The 19881-nt window shown below is 45.6% G+C and overlaps 1 protein-coding gene across 1 annotated transcript in view; it reads right to left on the bottom strand.

Moving 5' to 3' along the window:
* Positions 1-19881, bottom strand: part of Sipa1l1 (signal induced proliferation associated 1 like 1) — a 300315-nt gene that overhangs the window by 47847 nt on the left and 232587 nt on the right. Inside the window, exons 9-12 of the mRNA XM_051148660.1 lie at positions 18859-19016; positions 10459-11032; positions 9659-9933; positions 3683-3952 (exon numbers count right to left, since the gene is read on the bottom strand). Coding sequence (XP_051004617.1) covers positions 3683-3952; positions 9659-9933; positions 10459-11032; positions 18859-19016 — 1277 coding nt within the window. The remainder of the gene's footprint in view (positions 1-3682; positions 3953-9658; positions 9934-10458; positions 11033-18858; positions 19017-19881) is intronic.

Here is a 19881-nt window from a genome sequence, read left to right as displayed (position 1 = left end):
ATGAGATACTGGAATACAGGAGAAATGGCTTCAGCAAGGTGGGTATGATGGGAAAGGAGGAAGTGGAAAGGGAAGGAGCCGGGTAAAGGGTAACTGAGGTTTGGATTCTGAGAATGGAGCACTAGTGTTGAAATACAGGTGCAGACTCTTAGAGAAATGTATGACTATGAGCACTTAAAAAAGAGGCCAAGACAAAACCCTTGAACTAGACACTTCCTACATACAGATGCTGGCTGACTTCACTGAAGTGGAGGCCAATCTAGAGATGCTGACCACCGTGGGGTTAAAGAGATAGGAGGAGAAACAAGGATGAGGAGGCGGGGCAAAACACCAGGGAATAACCAGGAAGTAGGCACCATCACCACAACCAAGTATGAAAGACAAGAATTCGAGTTCACAGTTCTGGGCTCAGAGTTCTAGGACTGAACCCACTATTTTAGTCTCCTGTGGTGTGTACAGGACGGTAGGGTGCACACTGCACACTGCAGACAGAATGCCCACATTCTAAGCCACAAAACAGAGAGAGGAAGAAACACGATCTTCTCTGAGGTTGTGCCCCAGTGCTCTACAGACTTCTCACTGGGTCTCACATATTACAGATTCATGGCACCTCCCAACAGCATCACCTGGAGACCAAGCCTTTGCACATGGGCCTTTCTGGGGCAGGGCACACACACATCCAAATCACAGCAACAAGGAAACGTCTTGAAGAGGGGGCGGCAAATGTTGGCAAACAGGCTGCAGCTGAGCACTATTCAGGGCTTTGAGACCATGATGGCAGCATGGACTTGGCCAGCAAAGCTCCATGTTCTGTGATGCAAATCCTGTGTCCACCCAAGCAGCTGCGACCCAAGGAGAGGGTGTCAGTGCACTCAGGGCCCAGAGAGACCTAACGCCAGACAGTAAAGGTTTGTGGTCATTTTAACAAGTAGAATGGAAAACTCTTTCCTATACTAAGAGGACTGCTGCATATCTAAGCCCTTGGAATGGTTTGATTTTGAGTATATTAACTCACATCTAGAGTTATGACTAATCCCCTGGCATGCCTAAACTCAGCAATGCAGCAACAAGCCTAGTGTGCTACAGGAGTTGTTTTCACTCCATTCCCACCCTTAAACTCTAGATAAACCTGACGCCCAAACCACAGTTGTATCGGGTTACCTAGTCCTCAAAAATAAATATTAACTTTGTTAACAAATACAGTCCACAAACACTGCAAGGACACCTGGGGAACATAAAATCCTCACACACAAATGAAATGGAGCAGACTTCAAATGGTGAATGAGCCACTGCTTCTAGCATGGTGTTTTCTCTTAACAATGTACAAAGAACCCTATCCAGTTGAAAACTTTTTGCTAAGAATCCCAAACACCAACATGTTATTTTTATATACACTATGTCCTTAAGTAGTAAAAGAAAATAATCTGTTCTGTAAATTTAAAAAATGACCTTTGGGCCTGGTTCTGCAAACCATGAAATACAGAGCAGGATTCTGTAAATAGTAAATTTTTTTTTTTTTATTCAAAAAGAACTGTGCTGGACTCAGGCAAGCGAACAGGCTTGTGTCGCGCGGGAGAGGGCACTGAAGACTGCTGCTGACTTATGTTTCCAGAGATGATTTCTCCACAGCTAAGCACAACTTTCTAGGGCAGAAAGAATGGAATCAAATGGCTACGGGAAGCTCAGGGCTCTAAATCACTGGCATCTGTGTGGACTGCATACATAGGACTTATCTTAAAGGTCCCTGGCATGAGGAGTGGGAGTTGCTTGAAGTAAAATTAAAAACTGGGAATGACAGGACAGGAAAACTGCCAACGATGTTTTCCAAGAGAAGACTACCATACATTTCAACAGCCCAAACATCCTAACAGCTAGGATAAGGATGAGACTTCACAAAATATCCTAGAATCTAGGGTTCTAAGGGTTTGGGGTATCAGAGAACACCCCACAGTTTGGAGTCAGAAGGCAGTGAGTGGGATTTAGTATCCCCCAAACATACAGTTGCCTCATTTCTGTCCCTTCTATTTATCCCCAAGTTACTCCTGGTCACAGTACTAGTTACAGCAACACAGATTCCCACACTGAGTCAGCACTGAAGCCATGCAGCCACTACCAGCACTTCTGCCTCCTCATGGCAGTTTGCTGAACTCTCACAAGCTTTGCTTCTGCTGGACACAGAATCGGAGCACATTCCACCACTGTATCATGGGGAACACTGTGAAAGAAAATGTGTCCAGAGTTCACGTGTGCAAGCCTCTGGATTGTTCTGGGGAAGAAGAAACGGAGCCTATTAAACAGTGACTTCCCGGGTTCATTTTTCAAAACATGAGCCAAACCAGGAATTACAGTTAACACACCTCAGGAAGAGCCAAGTTTGGAGTTAAGTAAAACAAAGCATTTATTCAGAGAGCTCTTGGAGGCTTTTCCTTCTCAAAAATAATGAAAACAAAAGGAGTCCAGGATGAAGCGAGGAGTCTTATTGGGGTAAACAGCAAAGCCCTCAACATAAATCTTCATAAGCAGTGAAGGACGTTAGAAGACTACTTTTATGTGTGAGCTTTTACAAACCATTCTATGTGGTTCTCAACTATTCTAAGATGGCTAAGAGACAGTGTTACACAAGCTCAAAGCTGGACTACCAAAGCAGGCCTCTAGAGAGGACTCCACTTCCAACTGCCCCTGAAGTAGACTGATGACTAGTGACACTAGTGGTGGCGCCTGTCCTGCTGGAGAAGGCTCTGTCACAGGGACTCTTCTACCCACCACAGTTCTGGGACACAGACAACTCCCCACCTCCAAAGACTTCCACAGAAACATCAGGAGTGTGAGCAATATGAACAGAAGTGAGAAGAAAATGAGAGTGGACCAGAAGGAAAGACGATTCTAGCAAGTAATTCAGACAGAAACCATCACCACAGCGTTTGCAGAGGGGACTACATCTGCAGAGCGATGACTTAAAACCTTAGATCCAAATGCTATGTACATCTGAAAGAACTTGATCCACTTTATACTAGGCTGAGGCCCAGGTTGGAGGTGGTAGAGCTAGCTCACAGAACTATGGTTCAACACCATGACGGCTCATCAAGGCAGAATCTTTCTGATTTTTCAGTCTGACTAGAGTTGGCTCCGTACGTTCCAGGCCTCCATCTTCTGCCTTTTCTTAGTCAGCTCGGTGTGAGCGGCCTTAGCCCTTCCTCATATGCTGCCTTCACCCCACTGCTCTCTTCTACCTTTCAAGTCATGAGAAATCTATTGTGCTGCTTGAATTTCTCCCCTCAGTGTCCTTCTCAAATAAAATGTTAGAAACACAGACATCCAGCCAAGCCTTTGCATCCCACTGCTTTTGCCTTATAAGTTGCCTAAAGCCACTGCTTTTGCCTTATAAGTTGCCTAAAGCAAGGAAGAATGCTGGAGAGGGTAATACAGTCACTGTCACCTTAGGATCTGCTCTCTAAGTTTTAATCCTGTTGGCCACTACTATGAGGTGAGGATTTCTGTTGATAATCATACAGAAATTAAAGAGCACAGCACATACAACCCCTACTGCAGGGGGCTGGACGCTCCATGCTCTGGAAGGGACTCATGGGCATTTCAGTGTTACTTCTGAGAAACATAGGAAGGCTGGAGCTAGTGCTTATGCATGTGGGGCTTAGACTACAGTGGCCTTTGAGAGGGCACTCACCTCCTCTCCAGGGGGCGCCCATCACTGGAGATGCTTCGAGGAATGTTGGCGGCTCTTTCTGGAGGAGGCATTTTCCCATCTCCCTTCCCAGCATTCAGCCGTGAGGTCATAGGACTCTGCAACTGGGATGGAACCTGGGGCGGATGAGCTCCCTTGCTGGCATTCCGCTGCCATTTGTTATTATTCCGGAAGGGAAACTTGAAGTCGTAGGAAACGCCTTCGTTCATCTTGTACTCCATCACTGGCATGCGGTAGGTTTCTGAGCAACTCCTATTAGGAGGAAGGAGCAGGAGAAAAACAATGACTAGTGCCTTGTCATGTTGGTGCAGACGCGCTGACTCCCATTAACAGTCTTGAACCCTCTTTCCATCTTTGGCCTGGCCATTTCCCTTTGACAACCTAGGGCCGCAGAAGTTTCCCTTTACTCAGTCCCAGCTATGTGGACTGAGATGCGGAGTCTGTAGAACCCCACAGAGCCCGGGCCAGCTGGGGGCATGGAGAGCTAAGGAGGGAAAGGCAGCTCAGTGCAGGCAAGCAGCTGCTCTGTACAATGCCACTGAGAGCTGCGACTGGGAGCCTCAGGGGAGCACAGCTCTGAGTGGGCGAGGAAAGCCCCTCAGAGCCAAGGAAAGACCCCAAGCCCAACCAGAGAGCCAAAGTTAGCTTAGGAGGGAGAAAACCTGACTACAGAAATTCAAGTTTATTAAGTCTCCAGAGAAGACCAAGCATGATCTGAAACCTGACCTCATTTCTTCCCAAAGGAAGGAATCGCGCTTCCTGCGTGACACAGTGGTCGCCCATGGTCAGTGACACACGTCCTGTCACTTCTGCTCTATCTGAATCCTCAGGCCTCAGGAACTCACGTTCCACTTTTTATATCTAAATGACGAGAGGGGATTCTACCTGCCCTTAACCAGGTAGGCAGACTCTATCCTGTCACAGTATTAACCTGGGCACCAGAGCTTCATCACTTAAGACTGAGAAGCAGGAGGGATCTGAAGGGAGGGTGGCAAAGAGAGCAGCTGTGAAGTCACTCATGAGGTACTCTGGAGAGCACATGGAGCAAGCCTGGGACAAGTGGGATGAGCTGCATGGATGAGCCACGGTTGCAATTTTAACTTTAGAAAGTGAAACAAAATTGGTACAATTGATTTAAGATGCTCTGTTTTACCCCAACTATCCAAAATTGTATCACTTTAACATATAGTTAGCACTGAAAACTTATTGAGATATTTTGTTTTCCTGAATCTCATGCAGTTCACAGGAACCAAACTGCGGCCACCTGCCATCTCCTACTGCCATCATGGCAAGGGAACACCTTATCAGCCTTGTATCCTACCTATTTCTGCAAAACCTAAGAGTGATAGGTGGAATCAAGACTGGACAATCCACTGAATGACAAAGCTAATGGCCAGTTTAATTGCCACAAGTAAGTAGTCATGAAAAGCTTTCCATGGTCTCCTGGGAATAAAATGGAGTGGCGAAGTTAACTGTAAGACAGACTACAGGGATGGTTCCTAATTTAGCCAGACTACAGCAAGTCCATGACAGGGGAGTTATCCTGCACTACCCTGGCATTATGGATGAGCACAGAGGCCCAGGTTGCTTTGAGTCGGGAGGAGGCAGGCCAGGTTTTAACCCATAGAGCGGCGTACCCCCAGGCTCGGCTTACTTTAGTCCTAACTAGAGAACACCACTCTCCCTATATCCTTCGCCCAGTGAATTACATCTCACTCCAACTATAGCCTACAACTAAAGGAACAGCCAGCACCTTTTGGAAACCCACCTAGAGCTACGGTCAGCAGGCATTACTGTTTGTTTCAGTGCTAAATGTGACAAAAGGGCCTAATTTTAAAAGCCGAATGCTTATGGGCAGCTTGGTCCCTAGAAGCTGTGACATTAGCTCTAAAGCAGCATGCAACTCCTCCCAATAGAAGCGCATCTGGAGAACAAGATCTGAACATATGAGGTCTAGCTCGAAGGCGGCATGCTCTCACCTTCAAAGCAAGAAACATTTTGCAAGCCGTTCCTGTTTAGAAGATAATTGGACTCTCAAATCCCCAGCAAGAAAAATAATAGTACTAAAGATAATTTAGTCTTTTTATGCAACTGTTTTTAGTTCTTGAATGGCCCCTGATTACAGAGCAGCACCTGCCGAATAAGGCTGTGCCATCAGGAGTGCCTAGCCACTACTTCCTTTTTCAAGTGGACAGACGGGCTGGAGTCCCAGAGGTCACAGACACTGGTAGTCACAGACTCTGGAAAGGTGACAGAGGTGAAGGGCTTTGTCACTAGTGGGAGTGGGGCTGGATGAGGGCGCTCGGGAGGCCTGGGAAGCTGCTCTCACCGCGCTGTCCTCTTCTCTGTCCGGCTGTTCTTTTGGCAACACTTTCCATTCACCTTGCCATTTTATTAAAATATGAAGCAGCCACAGGGTGCTGAGGAAAAGTGCAACAAGACCCACCAGGTATGTGGCAGGGGTTCAGAGGTTTGGCTTTCCTTTATGTCTTTTTTTTTCTTTTAGAATTATTTATTATTATTTATACAGTGCTCTACCTGCATGTACACCTATATACCAGAAGAGAACATCAAATCACATTATAGATGGTTATGAGCCACCACGTGGTTGCTGGGAATTGAACTCAGGACCTCTGGAAGAGCAGTCAGTGCTCTTAACCTCTGAGCCATCTCTCCAGCCCCTATGTCCTTTTTCTTAAAGTACAGCTTGTTAGCAGTTTGTGAAGAAGTTGATCTGTGTCTAAGAACAGGGAAAAGGTCCTTGATTTTATATGTTATTTAAATCTTTTGGGGGGATTGCTATCAAGCTAACTTCTACTTTTTTTTTTAAAGCTGTCTTTCCAAAAATGAATGTGCAAACACACTCTAGGTCTGCCTGACATGTGGTCACTGTGGCTGTGTGGACACATAATACTTTCAGAGTCCTGGCAAGTGTAAGAACCGAGCAGCATTGGGTAGTGAGCTTCAAGGAGGCCTGCCCTACCTTACCCCAGAGCTGCCTAGAAAGGCTGACAAAGGAGGAGAGTGACTAGTCAGAGAACAGAGTAGTTAGTTGCTAGGAAAACAGCAGTGGGAGTGTGAAGTGTGGAGGAGAGACAGAAGAGCGTTATCTTATTTTGTTGAAAACTAGAGCAAAGTGTTAATGCTTCCACTGTTCCCTTTGAAGCCACTTCTGCAGAAGCCAACAGCTTTTCAGGCCTCCGAAGACACCTGCACAGTGCACAATTTCCCACCTGCACAGAGGGACAGGGAGGGCTATGGCTTAGCAATGAGCCTTCACCCAGCTTCCCGGCTCAGCATCTGACATGTGTGAGCGTGAAGAGGATGGCGTGGGCATTTCCAGTGGAGATAGATGTGGCTCCTGCTCTGGTGTGTGGGAGTTGCCTGCACTGGTTTCGGAACAGGTTGTCCCATCTGGTCCAACAACATCATGGTGACAGCTTCAAAGAGGCCAGTGGCAGAAGTGACCCCACCAACAAGGGATTGCATGAATTTACCAGCATGGTCATGATTTATACTAACATACAGGGCAAAGCTCTGGCCACTATGGAGCACTGCTTACCGCCTGGATTCTGATGCCCGAGGAGCATAAGAAGTTACTTAATTACTTTCTTTTTATAAGATTATCGCTTATTTGTTTGTTTGTTTGCTGTGAGGGTGTGCCACTGTGGGTGGAGGTCAAGGTCAGAGGACAACTTGTGGAATCTGCTTCCCCCAAGTGGAATCCAGGGATCTGACACCAGGCTTGGTGGGAATGACACGACTCACTGAGTCATCATACAGGCTCTGCTTGGATTCTTAAAAACATGAATAATGGTCATTCGGGCACCTCATAGGATTGCTAAAAGAATTAAGCACACTAATTCGTGTGCCTGTTATTTCCCTAAGACATGCAACTTTAAAATTTCAGCCAATGGTATTTCCTAACATTGCATGGTAAGCACAGCCACGATGAACACTGACAGGCCTGCCTTCCTAGCAAGGCAACTCCACCATGCCTTCCTGAGCTCATAGTAACTATTTCCTTCTAGTTCCCACACAAACCTGGAGCCTGGAAAGAAGAGCAGAACCAGTGTGTCTGTGACTCCCAGAGCGTGGGTCCTTTTCCCTGACTATATATACTATCTCCTGTTAGGGAGATGGAAGGACAGCAGGCAGGTGACAGCAGAGCAGGGCTGGGCACTTGGAGAATGTACTGGACAAGAGCCCTGTTGCCCTCGGAGCCACCATTTGTCATGCTGTGAATCCCAGGCCAGCAGAACATTTAATAGAAATGACAATAGTTTTGGAGAATTCAGAAAGGTTGATAGCACTCAACAGACCTTGCTATCCTGGACAAGAATACAAATAGGATGGTTTTAGGAAATCCCGCCCGCTAATATCCCAGACTAGCTAAACTACAGTTGTGCAGGTACATTATTTTGGTTTCTTGGAACACTTGGCTATCAAGAATACAGTGTTCTTACCCTGTTGAGACTAAAGGACTTCAGTGTATTGGACACAGGCACACAACCCTGAGGCTGCTCACCTGGTAAGTGGCATAAATAAAATGCTATTCTGAGAAAAGATTGATTTTAATTGTACTCCACTTAGTCCTTAAAGAGCACAAATAACCCATTGTAACCCATCTGCCAATCATAAATCATGAGTGCTCAGACACACGGGTCTGGGCATTTTAGAGGTCAGATAAGAATTATGTTTTGGATTTATTTATTTATTATAATTATTTTGGTTTTTTGTTTCTGTTTTTGTTTTGAGACAGCGTTTCTCTGTTTAACAGCCCAGGCTGTCCTGGAACTCACTTTGTAGACCAGGCTGTCCTGGAACTCAGGGATCCGCCTGCCTCTGCCTCCCGAGTGCTGGATTAAAGGCGTGCGCCACCACGCCCGGCTTCAACTACTAAAACTTCAAGGAGAACGTCTAAGAAAACAGTAGCTAAAAGTAAACAACATATTTTTGTTGTTATTAATTATTTGGTTTTTCAAGACAGGGTTTCTCTGTGTAGCCTTGGCTGTGCTGGAACTCACTCTGTACACCAGGCTGGCCTCTGCCTTACTCTGCCTACTGAATGGGAATAAAGGTGTAAGCCACCACCAGCTGGCTACAGATTTTTTTCATAGCTAACAAAAATAACATGAGCAAGCCTAGTGGAGAAAAAAACACTTAAGATTTGTTCCAGCCCTGCCGGGAGTGGTGGCACACGCTTTTAATGGCAGCACTTGGGAGGCAGAGGCAGGTGGATCGCTGTCAGTTCAAGGCCAGCCTGGTCTATAAAGGGAGTCCAGGACAGCCAAGGCTACACAGAGAAACCCTGGCTCAAAGCTCTCCTCTCCCCCGCCCCCCCCCAAAAAAAAGAAAGAAAAAGATTTATTCCAGCAAGCAACTCCCCAGAGATAAAGAAGTGACGTTTTGGAGTGCTGCTGGCTTGGCAGGAGCTAAGCAGGAAGGAACTCTGGGTCCTCCCTCTAGGAGGAGGCTACAGACAAGCTGTTAAGGCATCAAGCACTGACTCATCTGAAGCCAGTTCCTGGCCCCACAGATGCTGCCAGGAAAGAGCCTGGAAGTCGGGCCCAGCTGTCCAGACCCAGACAGTAGGGCTTAAAACAAAGGTTGGGCTTTAAACAGCAACGAGATAAGTGGGAGAGTGAGGACAGTATGATCATCACGGAACATGAAGGGGAAAATTCAGACAGGCCAAGGCCTGATGTTCTGCGTTTACTGGCTGCCAGTGCAAGATGCTCAAGATGGGTGTTGCAGATGTCTAGAGCAGCAACTTTACTCTCCCAGAGATGCAAATCCTAGACTGGCACCAGTTAGTCAGTCATGGAGCTGCATCCTGGGAGACTTTCCATGAAGGGACCCACAAGACACCAACTTCTTTCTGGCTACCTTGTTGCCTACCAAGAGATGCTCCACGTGGCCCAGCAGCCCTGAGCTCAGCTGAAGACTCAGACCTACCTCCGTGGGGTGCAGTCGTCATGGGGAGGGATGATGACAACTTTCACTGTGACAGACGTTCTCAAGAGATCGATCATCTGCTCATGGCTCAGGGTGGCCACTGCCACCTTGCAGATCTCCACCAGGCGGCTGCCCTGCCTCAGACCTGCTTGCCAGGCATAGCCGTAGGGCTCTACATCCGCCACGATACCCTCATAGTTGACATGGAAGCCAAGCTGTCCTAGCCCATTTCTTCGAAGGGTCATTTCCACTGATTCACAACCTTTTGAAACCAACTAGACAAGGGAATGAGAGGCAGTGGGTTAGGAGCTGTGGGCTATCACACAGTAGACTCAGAGCTAGAAAAAGGCTATCCCCAAACATCCTAGAGCTGGCTGAAGGGCAGGCTGCTTCAAACACAACACACTGGCTGCCTCTACAGAACCCAGTGTCATTCCTGACATAGAGGGAAAGCTTGGCAAGACCCACAGAGAGATGGCAGCACAGAGAACCTGTATTCTGAATGCAACTGCCCTTGGGGGGTGGGAGGAAACCACGGTGGCAGCTACTCTGACAGCTTTTTCAGCAACTATAGCAATACAGTCACCAGGGCAGTGAGATCAGGTCACATGACCATGACTTTCCAACACAAACCCCCAGCCAATGTGTCCTTCTAGGAGCATTGGATAAACTGGGTTGTTTCACACATCATCAAGGAAATTGCCAGAGTAGCCAATGGTGCCGCATGAGCTTCGGGCCCTGGCTTTAGTAGCCTGAAACCTTTATGAAGGAGAACTGAGACAGGAGAAGCAACGTCTCACCTGTAGCCTCTTGACAATCTCTTTGATCTCTTCGCTGCTAATGAAGCTCTCCACCGACACACACTCTCCCCGCTCGTAGAAGATTTTGAGGCTGGTGTCACTGGACGTCCACCCTATGACATCTCTGCAGGAGCAGTTGAAGGCCACGCTCTTTGTCTCCTGCTCGATGAGGACGATGAGCTCATTGGAGATCCCGAGGAGGCAGTCGAACTCCATGGCCTTGGTGTAGTCTTTGGCCCGGACTGCCCACACAATGGCCCCCATGCTACTGAGCTCAGCTCCTGGGTAAGGCTTAGACTTTTCCTTCTTCTTGGAGGCCAGCGAAATGAATGGAAACTTGCCGGAAGGGTCGATAGGTGTGTTGGTGACATTCTTTTCTGCCAGATCTTTCAGGTACTCCTGGCGGGTCCTTGTTGCCATGGCCCGGAACTTTTCGGATTTGTGAGCAGCATTTTCTGCATTAATCACTTTGGCCAGAAGGAAGTCCCTGAACACGTTTGACTTGGGGAAGGTGACCCCTTTGGGGATGGGAGGTCCAAAAGAAGGCACATCTCTGGACCTGGTGACAGCCACACTAACACACAAGCAAAGAACAAAGAATGAGATGTGTGTCAGCGAGAATGTCTTCTGTTACAGTGTGGGGTAAGATGTGACAAGTGGATGCAGCTCAGTAGCAACTGCTCTAGTGGTGCAAGCATGGCCCTGGCTTTGATCCCCAGTGCTAAGGAAAGGGAGGAGCGTATGCTAAAGGCAAAACAATTGCTCGTTTTGTGCAAGAAACAAAACAAATTTCTGCTTAACGAGTAAACTTTTCCATTCAACCATTAGGCTCTAAGTTTTTTCAATGCAGATCCTTTTCCACCTAAAAGCTTAGTCAAAACGTCCCTTTTCCAGCAGATAGACTATCCACATCATCACAGTGCATGTGTGCGTGCATGTGCGTGTGTGCGTGAGCGAGTGACTTACTATGATGTTCCACACAAGAGAATGAAAGCTATTTTAAATACCTACAGACTATTCCCAGTGGAGGTTGCTATAATCTCACAACCTTTCAGATCAGAGCTCTGTCAGAACACAAGTGTGTTTCCCACTTGAGACAGAATGCCTGCAGGCAAGACACAGCTCACAGGGAAATGTCAGAGGATACATAACCTATGAGATTTCTAATAAAGTGATTTCTAATAAAGCCAAGTGACTGCTGGCCTCTGTTATGAGGCATTGTGAGACCAGATTAAAAGCATAACTTTAAAATAAAAAAATCAACAGTAATTATGATTTTTATAGAATTGCCACAGTACCTGAAAATCATGTTTTTTGTTTGTTTGTTTGTTTTTGCCTGAGCTATTCTTTGATCCACACATTGGGCTTTCGTCTGTGACTCTGTAAGAAACACAGTTCCATTTCCTTTTCCTTTTAAGTCAGACTGACCTAGGAAAGCTTGTTCCCATCGTTCCTTTTGTATACACATAACTAAAAAAATGGCCCATGAAAGATGACCATAAACATCTATACTTATCTATTAATTTTAATATCAAAGAGAAAAATACTGAAATTTTCCTACATAACAAAAAGCTGGGTAGAAATAAAGAGGCTATACGTGATATCAGCTTTCAAGATCACGCTTGATAGCCCTACCCAAGCCCGGAGGGCTAAAGATTATGATCCCCCTCCCACACGACTTAAAAGTGAGTTTGCATGAAACTGTGTGCTCTGGAACCGTTTGTCTGAATTCTCAAGAGGGCACAGCTGGAGCATGTGCTTCAAAGAGAGCCGAGGGCCCCGCTACTGTATAGGTCTGTCGGAGTCACCCCTATAATCCCAGCCACTCAGGAGCAAGAGGACTGCTGGGAGCTTTAGGCTATCCTAGGCTACACAGTGAGCTTCAGAACAGCTTAAAGAATGACACCCTGTCTCACCCTACTCCAGATGGGGTAGGGAGGTCTCACTTTAAGATATTCAGAAAAGTTTAGAAAATTTTCAGTATCTTATAGAAATGGGATAAAAAAAAAAGTCTACAAGTGAAGATTTTATACTCAGAAATTATACTTGGTGAAACGGAAAAGTTATACTGTTGGGAGACATCTTGGACACGATACATGCTTTTCACAAGTTTATCTGCCTGGCTCACTTCATGACAAAGGGAGGTGTCAGCCAGTGCCCATGCTCTAACTGCAGAAGCTGCCTGAGACTCCCTGGGCATGCATTAAGACCTAATTACACACGATTACACAGGCAATGTTTCTTGTCAGTGTGAACTGTCAGATTTGGCTGTTGGCAGCTATGTAGTTTCAGTTTGATCGTGTTAGCTTTCCCCCCTTCTGAAGCTGAGCAGGAAATGCTGCAATCCAGATCTTGTAGATTTTCTACAAGGGATCCTGTGAGGACCCAGAAATGTTTAGTATCTCTCATCTTAAAGTTGGCAGTTTCTTTTCTTGCTAACGTCACTCAGACCATTATTCCTCCTCAGGAAACAGCTGCGATTTTATTTTAACTAAGAAGAGGCTCACGCTCAGCAGGGTGTGATTGTGAGCATGTCTACTTGCCCCCGAGCCTGCGAGAGTACATAGATCTATTTATTAAACTACAGAACTTTAGACAAACACACACAGGCAGCCTACCAATAATTAGAAGCTTCTAGAACGAACTGTGAGGGAGAGAACTGAGTCTTTACCATGTAATTATTTGTGATTCACCACACATGGGAGGTGAGTGATACAGACAGTAATCAGGCCTGCAGTATTAGAAACAGAACCCTCGGGAAGAAGGTGAGGAGGTGAGCGCCTAGAAGGAGCCTTTCCCAGAGTCTTGTCTTAGCCACGCTAACTTCCAAGGTCCCACAAGGTTAAGCGGATCACTGACTTAGGTGCCACAGATGCTAAAGTCTTGGTGGTAAGGCCTGGTTTAAGCTAATTGGAGTATTTGGTCTCAATTCAGAAACAAATTTGTCTAGAATGTCTAAATATAGGTCCCTAAGATTAACTGTAAGTGGGCCTTGCTATCTTTAAGGGGTTCCAAAGAGCCTTCGCTCACATGCTTCCCTCAGCCTCCTTTGCTGCCTTGTGCCTTGGCAATAAGCCACCAGTTCACCTGGCATCATGGAGGACTAGGGCCCACCACCCAGGTGGGTTGAGCTTAGAGGCTGACAGTTGAGGAAGTCCAGTACTGAAAGGGACTTTAGAAAGCTCACTGGCCCTCAAACTTGCATAAAATCATGAGCTTCACTTCCAACCTGGCTTCAAGTTTACGCTCTACCAGGGAAACGTGTGTGCATTTTGATCTACAGACACTCTCCAAAGTCCTTGAAAACAACAGGGAGACCCAGAGGGTGCCCAGTGTTCTAGGTAAACAGTGGGTACAAATCCTTCACGTTGCAGAAAACACCATGATCTGCACAGCAAAAAAAGGAGAAGGAGAACACTGACCACACCTCAGAGGTAGAGGTGGTCCCTTGTGAAGCTGGAGCCAGAAAGAACAATGCTGGAAGAACTTTCTAGGGAGTAGACCTGGGCCAGGACATGAGCACATTCATATGCAGTTCATCTGTCCAGAAGCCGTGGGATTCCAACAGTGCTCATCTCCCCAGCACTGCTCAGGGAGCTCCAACAAAGCGTGCGTGCGTGAGTGCGCGCGCGTGCGTGCACATCATAGAGCAAGCAGCATAAGCAGAGATGAGGTGTGCACGTGTGTGGGAGCATTTTGCCCAAGAACAGCTTAAGAGAGCCGCAGAGTTGCACATGTCTGGGGAGATTAGGTTCCTCGTGAGAGTGAGGTCAGGTGGAGAAATGGTCTAGAAGGGGTTGAGAGGAAAGAACAGGTCTGAAAGACCTGGACAGCAGGCTGGGCTGTGGAGTTTTAGCAAAGAGCGTGACAAGAAGGCTAGCTGTATGGCGAACCACGGCTTGGTGCATCTCTTGCCTCCTTTGACTTTTTCCTCATAGATGAACCTCCCAGGTACCTTCTTCTAAGAGAAGAGACCAGGCAGGCCTGTGGAAGTGCATGCACCACACTTGCTTGCCTGCTGGCTGCATTTTAAGCAGATTCTATAGGCAGCCATCTACTACACAGAAGGGGGAATTTGAGATCTCTGCAATTTCATAAGCTGGCCTAACTCCAAGTATCCTTTGCACTCCATCACAGCCACTCTCCAATATTTATTACATCTAAACTACTGAAAATAGGTAACATACATCCCTTTAATGTAGCCACAGACCCAAGTTACCATCTATTTTGGAGACCATAGGTCATTTTGTATAACTAGTTATTATTAGTTTTAAAATTAATAATTTTTAATTTCATCAATTTATGGTCCCATTTCCAATTCCTTCAAATGTCTAAGGGTTGCCTCTTTTGTGCATGTGTGACATATTATGTCTTGATATAATCCACACATTGAAATTAATTAATTATTTGGGAGGGACAATATTAGAGATTGGGTCAGCGCCTCATGCATGCCACCCTGATTAGTTCATCTTCACCAGCTTTTTGTTCTATAGGGTCCTGTCTACTTTTCTTTCTTGCACTGCATCTTTTGAAGAAACTGGCTATTGGTTGCCCAGAGAGAGAGAGACATCTGTGCAGACTAACCCTGCCCCTTGATCATCTGTATTTCCTGACAGTGCCTTGACGAAAAGGCTTGATCACAGTTTAATTTGATTTGGGAAAGGGACAAGGGTGGGGTAGCACTCTGCCATTACGAGGCACACATTTGTCTCTTTTTGCAGTGTCTGTGACCTTTGATGGTCAATGCTACACCCATTGATTCATTACTGAAAATGGCGGAGCCCCATGGGTGCCCTGAAATCAGATGAGTCCAGTCTGCTAAGGTTATTGAATCTGCAACTTTGATGTGGATGGCTTTTCTATCTCCTAAGAATAATCATATACTGATGGTTTCAGTGTAGTTTTAATTTAACACAGCTCCTTTGTCTTTTTGATTTGTTATTTCTAATCGGATCTATCAGCTGGGACCAGGCAATTAAGCTCACTGTAATTATACAAATAAAAACAGAGGCTGGAGGGCACTCTGATCAACCACAGGACAAACTTAGCTCACATTCTCTGGATCCATGGTAGGAAATTCTCTTTGTTCTCTCTGGTACATACATGGTAGGTTCAGAACTAAAGAAAGATATAAGCAAGTGGCAAAACTGTCTTCCATGGAGACACAGTAACTGCTGCCCCAGGGCTACTCTACAGCGCAGCCATGCCCTACAATCCCTAACCTTTGTGCTATACACCCACTCACCACTCCTGACCTGGCTCGCTGTTTCGGGCTAAATTCCATACAGCCGTGTTTTACAACACACAGTACTCTGAGTCTCGTTTTCTTGGTTAAGGATCCTTGTAATTTATTATCCTTATACTGCCCCTGTCCTCCAAATCATTACAGCGAGGCACTTGATAAAATTATGGTTCCTGCTGGGCGGTGGTAGTGCATGCCTTTAATCCCAGCACTCGGGAGGCAGAGGCAGGCAGATCACTGTGAGTTCAAGGCCAGCCTGGTCTACAAAGTGAGTCCAGGACAGCCAGGGCTACACAGAGAAACCCTGTCTTGAAAAACAAAAAACAAAACAAAACAAAAAAGTATGGTTCCATGTCCCAGGCATCACACATCCAACAGGCGGTAGTTAGGCACAGCTACAAATGAGTGTCTCCAGTGGAGAAGGGCCCAGGAGGCCGGGGCCGGAAGTGTGGGACAGATAAGTGTTCTCTCCATTGCTGAGCCCTGGTTCTGCCTCAGAACTTTTAAATGGGCGACGACATCTGAAAGCTGGGATCTAGCTCAGTAGTAGAGTGCTTGCCCTGGGTTCTAGCCTTATCTCTGGAGAAAAAGTGTTTGAAATACTCTAAATTAACAACAGGGACTGGAATTCAATCCCCAGTAGTCTGAGTGGGCTGCCGGGATATGAGGAAAACTCACAGCAGGACCCACCTTGAAAGCAACACAAATGTTCCATTCTGCCTCAGGGTACTGTATTTTCATGAGAAAATAAGCTCTTTCTCTCCTCTTCACCAACACTAAAGCCTGCAAGGGCAGAGCCAACACTGTTTGTCCTAGGCCTCTGGATGCCTCCTGACATCCAACATGACCCAGAAAATATGCCTACCCTGTGAGGACACAGGACAATTCCATGTCTTAAGTTTACAGCAGAAGAAGGTCACGGATTCCAAATTTTCTCTGATTTCTTTTGGTATGGTTACAAACTGACATATGCTCTTGGACTTAAATGGCTAAATAGTCACACTGATGAACAATATGCAAGGCCTTCAGGCATGGCTGGCAGCTGGGGAATTGCAGGTTGCCCATGTCTTGTCATGAACCAGGGTGCCCTATTCCCAGTATAGAATCCCATGAGGATCACATGGCAGGGTTAAAAACACGGGCTCACATGGGCTCAGTGGTTAAAAGTACTGGCTGCTCTCTAAGAGGACCCAGGTTCAATCCCCAGCCACACATGGCAGCTCACAACCATCCATAACTCCAGTTTCAGGGGATCTGACACCCTCATCTGGCTTCTGCTGGCTCCAGGCAAGTACATGGTGCATAGACACAAATGTAATCAAAACATTCATACATAAAGCATAAAATTCAATTTAAAGAGATGGGCTCCTTACGCAAGAATTTCAAAGAGTGGCAGAAAAATCAGCAATTTTCAGCATTTTAAATATCTGTGTGAGGTGTAAACAAAAGAAAACCCTGGGGCTGGAGAGATGGCTCAGCAGTTAAGAGCACTGTCTGTTCTTCCAGAGGTCCTGAGTTCAAATCCTTGCAACCATCTACACTGGGATCTGATGCTCTCTTGTGGCATGCATGTGTACATGTAGATAGAGCATCATATGCATAAATAAATGCATATTTAAAAGAAAGAAAAAAGGAAGAAAAGAAAACCCTGAAGACAGCTAAGACTGCTGCCCTCAGTGCTGCAGGTTGGTGGCGAGCAGTCAGCACAGCTGCTGAGCACTTGAAATGTGGTTAGTGTGACAAGGAACACTGAATCCAAGTAAAACTTAGTTAATATAAACTTTAAAAACTGACACAAGATTCAGACAAAACTTACAAAATGTCCTGAGTATGCAACTATACTTTTCAGTTATAAGTGTTATGAAAAAAAGAAAGAAGGAGAGAAAGAAAGAAAGAAAGAAAGAAAGAAAGAAAGAAAAAATAAGTGTTATGAAATCCTAACGAAGATCAAGTTCATTCAATGAAAATTTAGTATTCTACCCAAGATGTGCTCTAGCTAAAAGGCAGTCAACCCAATCCAAAGAGAGGTCACAATCAGCTGGGTGTAGTGGTACATGCCTTTCATCCGATTAATCCCAGCATACAGAAGGCAGAGGCAGGTAGATCACTGTGAGTTAAGGGCAGCCTGGTCTACAGAGTGAGCTCCAGAATTACATAGTGAGACCCTGTCTTGAAAACAAAACAGAACACCACCACCAAGAGAGGGTAAGGTCACAATCAATATCAGTATTTTAAATTATAAACTTATAATGCAGAAGTAACGACTTAGTGATGACAGCTGTATTTAATAAATAAAACAAAACACTGGATCAAAAACAGTGTCAAATAACTTTACCTATGATATCCTTAGGGAAAAAAATCTGGCTACTTAGTGAAAAAAGAATGAACTTGAAGGAGTGGGGATGGGTATATATTAGGGGTTGAAGGCAGAAAAGGGAAGAGAGAAATGTAATTACATTATAAATTTAAAAAAATCTTCTATTAAAAAACAAAATTAGTATGTGGCCTGCACTGTTTCCATTGGACAGTGCTGGTTTAAACAAAGGCATGAAAAGAAAAAGCTTCCTTTAAAATACACTGTGTGGCAGTCCACTGGCTAGACTTCCCAGTGTTATTCAGAAGGATTTTACTGTCTACCTACATGATAGTAGGAAATCCTTTGCACAAACCTAGTAGACAGCACATGGGAAATGCCAGGGGTATTTGAAACAATTACCACAGATGTCTAATAAAACACAGAAAAGCCTTTAAGAGTATGCTCAGAAATGTTAGAGTAATGGGCTTTTTTAATAGCAACCATTTTTTTTAAAAACAAACTTCTATTTATTATGAACATTACTCTCTGCTCTTGCCATGCCAAAAGAAATATATAATTAGCAGTTTGAGTAATTAGTCAGTGACCAGATGGTATGGATGAAGGACAGCACCTAAGGAGGAGGTGCAAATGCAAACGGCAGGTGTCCAACCAACAAGCCGGGGGAATGCCAACACCATCAGTTACATCATCCTGTGAATTCAGCCAACTGTGCACATAATGTAGAGATAAAAATGACAGTAACAGACTTCCCACTGTACCCCAGAAAGAAGAGCTGGGGGAGAGGGGCCCTGAGTATGACCATCACCCACCTCCCCCTCAGCCACTGCAGCCCCATGCCTACCTGTAACAGACACTCTCGGTGCAGGGGTTGTGAGCCCGGACAATGACAAAAACATGCTGAAAGTGAGAGCGGATGTTTTTAGGGCTAAATGGTTGTGCCCCAGGCTCTTGGAAAACTATTGTCACAATGTCATTTCCGATGTGCCGCTTCCTCAGGAGCTACAAGAAAACAAGCAAGCACCAACATTAGTGTCGACACTTGGAGACACCATCCACCATTGCCTATGTTGAAGGCATCTACTCCACTCATCATGTGCTGGTGCAGGTGGTCACAGCTCCTGTCAACACTTTAGCCTGGAAGTGAATAATCTAAAATTTGCATAAAGGATGCAGCCATTCAAACAAAGCTAAGTTATAGCTGACATGTCCACATCCTCAGTTTCTATAGCAACAGCTGTGTTCTGTTTTCAGACAAGAAACTTGCCACTGGGGAAGATTTTTAGAGATGAGGAACGGCTGAAGTAATTAAAATACAATTACATGGCAGTTCCTTTCACAGAAAATGTGGAGAAGGGGTTTCCTGATAGACAGTTTGTGTTGCAAGCTGGGAGCATAGAAATTAGTATCATTCCACAAGTAGCAGCATTTTAAAGGCAGGTCAGGTCTCAGGTTTCAAAAGCTTCCTTAATTACAGAGAGCTGCTTCCGACCACCTGCTGATCCACGCTACAGACTCTCTGTGGTGGTCATCCAACTCAGGCACCTCAAGCCAGTCGGTACCCTCTGAGGAGGCTTCTCAGACAGCGTGATCACAGCACAAGAACAACTAGAGTGAGGCTTATGTTGCTCATCTTGTTTTATGGAAGCACTGGAAAAAGGAAGTAAACAAACATGGCATCGACTAACTATGCTGCACACATACCTGCACTCATACAACTTATTTTTTATTTAACTTCTCTGGGGGACATCAAAGCATGTAAATTACATAAAACCAATAACCTAGTGCTGGCTGCCAGCTGGAAGGCAGCAGCCTTTTAGATTTGGAAGTTTAGAGAAAAATGTTGGGTAAACATATTTTTTAAAAT

This window comes from Acomys russatus, chromosome 1 (genome assembly GCF_903995435.1).
Source record: "Acomys russatus chromosome 1, mAcoRus1.1, whole genome shotgun sequence".
NCBI lineage: Eukaryota > Metazoa > Chordata > Mammalia > Rodentia > Muridae > Acomys > Acomys russatus.
This window is presented reverse-complemented; position numbering and strand designations above follow the sequence as displayed.